The 10,631-nt window shown below is 39.4% G+C and overlaps 1 protein-coding gene across 4 annotated transcripts; it reads right to left on the reverse strand.

Moving 5' to 3' along the window:
- Positions 1–989: 989 nt before the first annotated feature.
- Positions 990–4,736, reverse strand: LOC113357001. 4 transcript variants are annotated; one of them, XM_026600252.1, is made up of 6 exons: positions 4,529–4,736; positions 4,108–4,355; positions 2,727–2,988; positions 2,341–2,642; positions 2,143–2,266; positions 990–1,967 (listed from the first exon to the last, which is right to left on the reverse strand). In XM_026600252.1, the coding sequence occupies exons 2-4, from the start codon at positions 4,132–4,134 to the stop codon at positions 2,359–2,361; spliced, it is 573 nt and encodes a 190-aa protein (XP_026456037.1). In that variant the 5' UTR covers positions 4,135–4,355; positions 4,529–4,736; the 3' UTR covers positions 990–1,967; positions 2,143–2,266; positions 2,341–2,358. The 4 variants fall into 4 exon arrangements, with proteins under 4 accessions (XP_026456037.1, XP_026456034.1, XP_026456036.1 ...); XM_026600249.1 differs by having other exon boundaries at positions 2,341–2,988; positions 4,529–4,735; XM_026600251.1 differs by having other exon boundaries at positions 990–2,068; positions 2,341–2,988; positions 4,529–4,735.
- Positions 4,737–10,631: the final 5,895 nt, after the last annotated feature.

A 10,631-nucleotide genomic window follows, 5' to 3' on the forward strand; every position in this document is an offset into this window, starting at 1 on the left:
GCTATCGGGTGGGAATGAATAATCGGGAAATTCTTATCTATTTATAAGGGTTGTTAGTAATCTTGGACCGTCCATCTTCTACAAAAAAATTCAAACTGTTGATTAAAATAATGATCAGGGTCATTGACACTGTAAACAACACTTCATGACACTGATGAAACTGGTTGCCAGATAGAGTAAATCTCACCCTTGATAGAGTAAAACACACACAAAATATGAAGACCCCAATTATATAACCATTTAAATTATTTTCAATCTCGAGGAAAATAGGAAAATTCTTAGCAATCCACTGAGCCACTGACTGACGTAGGGCAACTATTTTCAGTTATATAACCATACAACCACATTGGGTCTGAGTCTTTCCTTCCTGATCTTTTTTTTTTCTTTCTTCCTGGTCTGTTTTTTTCCCTGGTATTGTGGTGGTTTCTAGATGGAGTGTGCCAACCCGAGAAACATGCCTACATAAGCATATGCAGGGATGAAAACACTTCTGCACAAGAGTTGTGTCCATGACCAGACTTGAATACATAATTGACTTATGTCAGTGTCACACTACAGTATGGGGAGTCAACGACATTTATTGCTACTGCACTTAGGGTTGTGTCCATCAACAAAAATGACATATATAGGTGATGCAACGATGGTACCCAGAGTCATTGACATTCAACCAAAGTTGTGCATTTTCAATGAGAAACCAAAACTTGCAGGGGAGTAGAGACAAAGTTGCACAAGAATTTTGGCTACTACAGAACTTGCCTGCATAAGCATGTGAGACGAGATAAGTCATAAGTGAATCATAACATAGACAACACAAGTTTTTAAAACGGAGGAAAAGTATCACCGGGGAAGCTACCGATATAATCCTTGCGCATAAAATCGCCAGAATTAATAAGTTCACAGACGTCAATTAAAAAAAAAAGCCTAATTTCCAAACAGAGTATTCAAGAGAACCATCTAAGTTGCTAATAGGAATCAAATCTAAGCTGCTATGACATGAAATGGAGGCTATCTCGCAAACAGTTTCAAATATGGCATGACGTTTGGTTTCGATGTCTAGACATTAAATAAAGTTTTCAATTACAGCCCAAGAGGTGGGGGGAGAAATAGTGACACAGCACTACAAAAGCAGAAACTAGGTTTCAAGATTAGTCGAACCCGAACCAGCATTCTTGGCAGCCATCTTGTGTCTCCACTCATCGATATAGGCCTTCACACACTCCTTGATCCCGTCAGTAAGTTCCATGTCGTGCTTCTTTTGCGCCTCATCCAGTTTGCGAGTCAACTCAACAGTAGCGTCACTAAGCTTAGTATTCAAAAGAGCCTCATTATGCTTCAATTGGACGACCTGCTCCTCCAAAGATTTGACCTTTCCTTGCTCGGATGCAGAAAGCAGGAACCCAAAATGGGTATGATCCGAGAAAATGGAAGTACGAAATAGCGAGAAAAGAGAATAATGCATGCTTAATTATGGACCTAAGAGTGTGGATAAAACTAATTTTAAGGTTTCTTCTGATTTAAAAAAAGAAGTCTCAAGTTCAAACATCTACAAAACCATCTCATTGTATTCCTTCTCATTGAATTCATTCGAGGGACAATGCTTCTTATGATCACTCGACGGAGCCTGTTGACGATCACTGGCTATTTGAAGACCCGACAATTGGAGAAGAGTCCATTCCAAGTCCCGACTAATCTGATCAAACCCGCGAAGCTTATCCTCTAATTGCTAAACAGATTATCTCGGCTTCGTCTTTCAATCCGGAGAGACTTTTACGATCGGCATGAAGATCCCTATTCTGAACTCGCAGTGAGTTACACTGGCCTTCTAAATTCCCAATCAGTAGGAGCCTGTCGGCAGCAACCCTTTGCAGACGAGATACTTCATCACGGAGATTATCCATCTCTTCAGGAACATATTCAAATCTTTGATAACGAGTAAGCTCGGCTCGAAGTTCCTCAATTTCGGAGGCCTGGCGGTCAATTTTACCATCCTTGTTATGAATATTCTGCTAAAGTGTAGACAAACAGCCGTATTCGGAGGCAGATTCTCGTTCTAAGCTAGATATTTCGGCTAAAAGATAGCACTAGACTGAGAATATTGGCACCACAACAATCAATTAAAAACAAAAGAACTGGGTAAAGTACCTTTGGCTTCATTTAGCTTCTTCTCGAGCTCCCGAGATCGGTGTTGTTCCCCCTGCAACTGAGTCCGAATTTCTTACAATTCCTTTTGAAGAATAGCAGCCTCAAGAAGTTTCTGATTCTCGGCCTGCAAACACCACGGATGAAGGAGCCGATCGGGAAAGAATAAAACAAACACGCGGTCGGGGTAGTATTACTCACAACAAGTTCGAGGGATCCCTACATGGCAGGATCATACATGAGCACAACCTGCAACATCTGGGCGACAGTAAGCGAGCTGAAACTAGAATAGGAAAGGGTATCAAGGGCAGCAAGTAAATCGCAAGCAGCACCCGGGAATGTAAACATTGAACCACCAACCGAGCCTTGGTTCAGAGGAGGACTCCTTTCAATGTTTTCAGTAGGATTGCTCTCCAGAGAAGCTAGATAGCCCTTCCCATCATTTGTAGAAACTTCGGATTGATTCTGTTCTCCTCCTTCACCCGATCCTTCTACCTTAGTATCTGAGCCAAAGAGCTCGTCATTCTCACTATCATCATCTGAAAGCAGCACAGTCACGTTTTTCTCCGGGTGAACGGATGGGTTACCTGGGGAAGATACTTTGCACACTCGGGTCAGAGGCACGCTCTTTCCGTAGCTTCCTCCAGGGGCACCCTTAGCTCCTTCACAACCTTTCTCAGCTTTGCCGCCTACATCGGCAGACGAGACGTCAAAAGTCTTCTTACTGGCCAACGTTTTCCATCTGACCAACTTTTTCGGCTTAAAATGAGATAGAGGAAACCGATCATCGGAGTTCTCACCACCTTTACCGGAGGAACTTTCTAGACCATCTTCACCAGTCTTCGACTTCTACAAAAAAAACATCGTCAGATCCATTTGAAAGAGTTTGTAGTGAAAGATAATATTGTTCTATTGATTGTCATCAGATACAGAACATGTTGTTCTACTTATAGGAACAACTCAAGTAACAGATAAGACTTAACCCTAGCGACTCAAAGATAAATATAAAGCTAACACTCATGACACAGCATTTACTAAAGTAAAAGATAAAAGACATAGTTACTGAAGTAAAGACGGACTTATATATACTTTTAACACTCCCCCCTCAAACTGAAGTAGGGAGTAATTACATCAGTTTGAAAATAAAAGGTCATTCTTCTAGCTGCAAGTTGTATGAGAATATTGAATTTCCTCTTCATCTGAAATGTTAATGCAAATAAAAATTCACATGTAGACAACTCCATTCCTGAAACAACATCAATCGCAACCTCAGCAGCAACATTTGACTCAGCATTTGAGTTATCACCATATATTCACTAAATGTAATAGCAATTGAGGAACTTGCAGTTTGGAAATATCAGAGCTTGAGAATTCTGTATATTGTAGGAGCTTGACGATATCATTTGTAGTTGTGAAAGAAAAATGAACCAACAACAAAATGTGGAATGGTAGAAGAACTGAAGAAGGTAAAACTTGCTCAACTGTAGACTTAGTACCAGATAAAACTTTATCAACTTTGGTATTGGCAGGTTCATAAAGTTTAGTCACGTATCAAGCTACAAACTCTAGTAAACTAACACTTCTAATGATTTGTGCAGCGGAAACAACAAATTGAGATGCAATTCAATACCAAAGTTGATATGAGAACAATCATTGGACATAGAGTATCAATGCTGAAAGTGTTGGTAGAAAATCTTGGTGAAAGTTTCAAATAAGTTTTGGTAAAATTTGATAAAGTTTGTTAAAATTTGGTAAAATTTGCTGTAGAATTTTGAAATTGTGATATCAAAGATGAAGAATAAAGGTAACACTCCTAATACACCATTTACTAAAGTAAAAGATAAAAAACATAGTTACTGGATAAAGACGGACTTATACTTCTAACACCATGAAAAAAGGCAACAAATAGGCAAGATTGCTAATAGGGGAAAGTAAGTGTAACGAGAAAGGAGCAGTTATATTTGTTACCTTCATTGGCTCTTCCTCAACTCTCATACTAAAACCCCTCTTCCGAGTACTATGCAAAAAATGAATTGTCTAAAAAACTTCGCCACCCGACGCAGAAGAACTAGAAGAGACCCGAACCGATCGAAATCATACCCGATCAATATCGGATGGGGATGGTGAAGCCATTGAAGATAATTAAGGAGTGGGAGTATGACGATGATGATGGCTTTTATGATTGTGAAAACGGTGAGAAACAGAGATGACGATACCTGCGGAACAATTAGCAAAATCAATCATTTAATCCAACATAAATATTTACTAATAAGCAATTCATGACTTCAATTAGATTCCAAACAGCATTCAATCACTCAAACAGCATTCAATCACTCGGACAACTTTATACCAGCAAATTACAAGAGTAAACAAATCTGAATCTACTTACGATTGTGATGTTTTCCGCTTCACTATTGATTGATGAAATCAACAATTTCGATTAAAATCCCCCTTTAGAATTTCAATTATCGGCTCAAATGGTAGGAAAAAGAACAGTAAACCTAGCTATCGGATAGAGATGAGTTATTGGGAAACCAGGCACATACTTTTCTATTTATAGGGGTTAAGAACTTAAGACTTGTGTTCCCACCGTCCATATTCAACAAAATGTCCCCAACCGTCTTTGATATACCGTGAAGTCATTGACATTAGTAATCGAAAATCATAACCCTAGTGAAACTGGTTGCCCGATTGGCTCCAAACTGCACCGGTGTCAGCATTTTCGGTCCTAAAGTCGTGACAACAGAAGAAATTTTTAAGGGCAATGACCCCGGCAAAGTTATGGATGTGTTTCGGTCCATAATATTATAGATGTGTTTCGGTCCATAGAGAAGCTTAGAGACAGTCAGAGTCAAATGAATTGATTTCAATACCTTCGTCAGCTTGGGTAGGTTTTTTTCTTTTGGTTTCCATCATGGTATCTAGAGGATTTGGTGAAGTAGGTAGTTCAAACACATGAGATTTCTTTTTTTCCTTCCATGTCTCCTTTTTCTTTTTGGCCTGATCAGCTTCCATTCTTGCTTTAATTTGAGTTAGGGTTGGCAAGGAGTTGAAAGGAAAAGGTTTTGGTGGAGGGGAGATTGGGAAAATGCTATCAGGGTCCACAGTGTGATGATCTTCAGTGCTGGGGGTGCTAACAGTTTTAGCTCTTACAACATTTTTCATCCTTGGATAGTTTTTCTTGTAATTTCCAGCAATCTTCTTAGCTAACTCCAGCTTTTTGTTCTCGAGTTGGCAAGCTAAAACGTCTGGGTGAGGTTGGAAATTGTCCAATGGTGTTTCAGTTTGAGCACTAAAGATGAGTTGATCCTTAGAAGATGAGGCAAGATTTGCAATAGCTGTTTCAAGTTCCAGTTTTTTTTTTCTATTTTCATTTTTATCTCAAATTCAGCAACAGCATCAGTATCAGAGTAGGGTCTATAGATGATGTTTTTTCCAGCTTGTACAAATTTTTGTTGCTGGGTTCTTGGTGTGGGAGCTGGTTGAGGGGTTGGGAAGTTGTTGTAGAGGGATTGAGGGTGATTTGGCGGGGAGGGGCAAGGGGGGCTTGGGTGATCTAAGATTCTGCAGACTTTACAAAATTTTATTCCATTGAGAGCATAAGCAAATTCAAGCCAGTGTGAAGTAGTGGTGGTTTCAAAAGTTTCAATACCAAATTTAAGAGCTCTAGTAACATCAATTGTAAGCTTTAACTCCAGGTTCTTTTCAAATCTGTCTATTCCATAGGCTTTATTAGCAGTTTGGTAGACTCCAATTGGCTTGAGGATACCTTGGATGTCTGGTATGATATGGGATGGTATTCTTTTGATGAGGAGCCAGATCATTACCTTTTTGAATTGTTCTTCATCTATCAATTCAGGTCCTCCTACATGAACACCAACTAGGACCATAAGCTTGTCAAAAACTCCTCTTGTTCCACCATTTCTCAGAGTATAGTAGTCTTCCTCATGGGTGAGTCTGAGGATGTAGTAGTTTCTTATCCTGTCTCAATTTTCCACCTCAACTCTACTTTACAATAAGCATTAATGAAAGAACTAACTTTTGACGTTTGGAAACAGATGTTGCTGTAGAGTTTTCTAATGAAACACCATTTCCAATCAGGGGGTTGCTTGGTTTTGATATTTTCAGATTTAATGAAAACTTTTGGGAATAGGTCCTAAGGGATAGTAAGAGCAGTGTTCATCTTATTTACAAGGTTATCTATGCTAGGAGGAGGAGCGTTAGAGGAAGAGGCCATAGTAAGGTAGTAAACAATTTTGCAGAGAAGAGAGAAGGATGAGTGATATTCACCGATATGGGAAGGGTAATTGTAAGGGTTGATAAAGTGAGGGAAGAGATTGCAGGCTTTAATTTGAAAATGATTCACGGGTTCAAATTTTTGTTTCCTATCGATTTTTGTTTGTATGAGATCATGGGATCTTGTGTGGTTTTGTTTTGACTTGGGATCTCTGATGTTTAGGTAACATATTTATTTCCTGACAGCTGATTGGTGCCGTACAAATTTCTTGCATGGCCATATGGGTATGCATTGGATGTCTAATGGTGCTTGGTAACTAGCCCTGTGATAGAAACAGAGGTTAGCATAAAGATCCAAAGAGAATACATTACATGTGTCAGTATTGATGTTGTTGGTGTGAAGTGCGTCTTGTGTTTGACTAGGAGGACGAGAGTGTCTTGAGAGGCTTTGTGCTCCTAGTTGGCATTGTTTACTTCCTTGGGTCAGAAATAGAGGTGTGTAACACTGGGTGTGGCTTTTGTTGAACCAGATATTCCAAATACGGTTGGAACCACGTTTCCAATGTCGAACTGAGCAGTGTTCGACTCTGCAATTCTGTATAACCAAGCTATGTTGAAATGGATCTTCAAGTGGGTATTTTGTCAAGGGCATGAGCCATTGATATTTACCCGAGATCCGACCCGTATTAGTGGGAGTTTTGTAACTGCCAAGTGTTTGATGCCGCTCCGCATGAGCCAATAGAATGCGGTTAATTTTGCAAGACTCTTGCAAATAGCCAATAGGCTTGCCACTGCGCATAATCAAGCGAAACCAATCTCTAGGAGTAGAATTTTTTGTGATCAAATAGGCATATGAAATGTTTGACGGTTGCGATGTGAAGACTGTTGCTCTTCCCATCCAAGATATAAACAAGAGAAAGAGAAAAAATTTCAACTTCCCATTCAGTTTTTTCCAACCAGAGCCAAGCAGAGATACAGATTGTTGATGTCGATAAAATGTCCAACTATGCCTCAAGGATTGGATAGCGGTGAAAAGGTGAATGATCAGATATCTCTTGATGATGTTCAGGTTGTGAAAAAGCCTAGACTGAGTCTGCCAAATTGCCAGGTAATAAGTTTTGACATGCAAGAGAATGTAGTTGATAATTTTTTGTTTATAGAGGGAATTGCAGAAATAATTTGTGAGCCACACTAATGAAAAACTGATGTTGGGTATTTTTGTTTGCCACCATTTTGTTAGGATGATACTGCTTGTGGAGGCAGGTCTTCTCCATGGAGAGATGAGAGAAGGCATGTGTTTCAGGGTAGTGTGCATGAGAGTGGTGGTGGTGGAAGTGGTGCTGGGGGTGAAAATGGAGGTGATGGGACTGGTGATGGTGGGTATAGAGGGGCAACAACTGGTGGTGAAAATCAAGGTCAGCAGAGAATACCTTCTCGTCCAGGTGGTGATCGAATTTGGGGAGTCAAAGACGGTTAGGTGGTGTTTGTTGTTCATCCCCGACGAGGCGTATTTGTGATCAGTGAGGGAGTGGTACTGATAGAGGATCGGTATGTTGTTTGTGGAGGTGCACGGCAAGGATTTTTTTCGACACTCGTACCTGAGGATGTTAGATCCACTATCCAAGAGAATGCTTCCATCCCCCTTCCTGTTGATGCTGTTACATTCCCAAACTTTTTTATGTTGGTACCTGAAATTAGGCTGATGGATGCGGATGTTGCTGTCATTGCTAATGCAGGGCCGGGCGAGATGAATCCTCCTCTGAATTTTCCAGCTCAAGAGCCTATGGTTGCGCCAGTACCAGAACCCGCTGCTCCAGTTCCTGCAGAGAAAGCTACAGATGCATCTGGATATTCTAATGTCGTCTAAACTGGTAGGTTTCAACTCATAAATCTGAGGGATGTGAGGAATATGTTGATTGCAGAAAAAAATGTTTCTATTTTGGTTTGTCTTGTTTGTCGGAACAAAATTTACTTTTTTGGTGTTGAATGGTAGTGTTGAATTATTGTTGAATTGTGGTTTCATAAGTTGAATCATGATGATTTTGGGTATGTCTAATTTGATTGTGTTCAGTAAAAAGGTGAACTTTTTTCCTAGAGTTGTGAGAGTGGTATTGCAATCAAGCCAGTAGATAGTTCTTTTTGTTCTAATTTTTCTAATTTTAGTATTGGTACTAGTAAGGGGGATTCTGATGTAGGGGATTTTTAGGATGTGTGGAGTTTTAAAAGAACATCAATTGAAACTAAGAAAATTTATATTGGGCCTTAAATTGAATTTTAGGTAGAGGGAGCCTCTTAAAAATATTAACAGGCAAGAGTGATAGAGAGACATACCGGAGTTATAAGGAGGTGTATCAAAGTGACTCACCCATTCAATCTTGAAAAGTAACTTCCTTAGGAGAAGTGGTAGGTAGAGTAGCAGAGTGAGATTGTAGCTAGCCTGTCACCAAGAGATAGAGTTGAAGACTGAGAAGAAACTGTAGATGTTGCTTCTTTGTTTTTCCTTCCAAGAGATGTGTATAATGTAAGTCCAATCTATAGACTAGACTGGCTCAGATACAGGTAAATTAGAATTTGAATTTGAGACATTGTAAATGTTGCAGACAATGGGGGGGTGGGATTTGATTTGCAGGAGGAGTAATTCCTTGTACTCCTGAATTTTATAGGACTTTGTGAAAAGGGGGTTCCATCTTTCAGAGTTGCAGCCACTGTGATGTGATCTCTGATTGAAATTTGATGTTGAATGTATTTCATGGAAGGGGACAATCCATCTTCCAAACTTGTGTAGTTAGTGATTTGTTTCTCTATTATTCCATTTTCTGAGATTGTGATTTGAGTGATTTGTGTGTTATGTGTGATGTATGTGATGATCTTCATCTCGCCTCCTGTGATTGTTTTGTGCTTACTGTGATTGATGCAATTACAACAGCACTGGTAGTTGCAGGAAATCCCACAACACACCCCTTGTACTATCATGACTATGATTTCTAGATCTAAACTTATTTGATACGAAAATAAAGATAAAGATAATGAAAATAGAAAATAAGACACAAGATGTACGTGGTTCGATCAATGTGATCTACATCCACGGGGTTAGGGATCTTCACTATGATTGTTTGTAATTACATATGGATTACAATCGAGACTCCATTAATGAGTATTTGGAGCTCTTGGTTAAAGAAGGAAGAAGAAGATAATAATACCAATTCTCCTATTTCTCTCTCTAAATGTGTATCCTCCTAAAATGTGTATCTCTTTCTGATTATCCCCCCTTTTCTCTCTCTTGCCTTTCTCTTTATATAGGTATTTACATAGTGGATGACAACTCATATGTGGTGGGGTACAACTAATATTTCCCCTAATTTCGGATCTTGCTTGTGGTTTTTTTGCAAGCTTACAAATGTTAACCTCGTAAACATCCTAAATTTTGCACGATGATCATACTTTTCTCATGTTTAAGCTGATGTCATATATTGTGTCATTTCTGAAGTCCTTCTGCGATGCCTTCGTGATATATTGCTAGTAATTTTGCAAGCATGTCGTTGTTGCGAGATTTTGATCCTACATGAGTGATTTGAGATCGCCATTCGAAATCAGGTGATGGAAATTCTTAACATTTCGAGAAGTTCCGGCGAAGAATCCGGTGGAATGTGACCGTTGAAAGAGTCGTTGGAAGGAAGAAAACAAAAGAAACGGGTAGAAGTGGTCTTCGTAAAAGGTCACTAATGTAGTTTATGTAGTTTTCTTCGATATCACTTCTCAACACGCGTCTATCAATGCACCACTATACTATCCAAGGCACAACTGAAGCATGATGGACAAAGTAGCACAATGACAATGCCATTCACAAGTAGGTTTTGTAGGACAATACCATTCTTTTTTTTTTCTTTTTTTTGCTAAGAAACACACCATGGGATTAACTAAGGAGAGAATTACAAAAAGCAGTTAAGGTCTCCTTCCTGACAAGAGAGTCCAAAAAATAAGGATCCAACGACCTTTGGCACTGAGTTTTCTAGCCCGACGTGCAAGCTGGTCAGCTAGATGGTTTTTCACACGCTTTATATACATAATTTTAAAAGAAAAAGAACTAGAAATTAAACTCCAACTATGTTCAAGAAGATAACTACACTCCATGCTATATTACTGCTGACTCCATTCACAAAATCCACCAGTCGGAGACAGTCACTAACAAATATGACTTTGGAAAGATTCAACTCTTTAGCCCCAGAGATCGCCAAAATTAGCGCAGCAGCTTCATC

Source organism: Papaver somniferum, chromosome 3 (assembly GCF_003573695.1).
Source record: "Papaver somniferum cultivar HN1 chromosome 3, ASM357369v1, whole genome shotgun sequence".
In the NCBI taxonomy this organism is placed as follows: domain Eukaryota; kingdom Viridiplantae; phylum Streptophyta; class Magnoliopsida; order Ranunculales; family Papaveraceae; genus Papaver; species Papaver somniferum.

Excerpts from the sequence above, each read along its gene's own strand:
- LOC113357001 (XM_026600249.1), bottom strand. The coding sequence starts at position 4,134 with ATGAGAGTTGAGGAAGAGCCAATGAAG. Across the intron at positions 2,989-4,107 it reads TTGAGGAAGAGCCAATGAAG|AAGTCGAAGACTGGTGAAGA; the intron begins GTAACAAATATA and ends TTTTTTTTGTAG.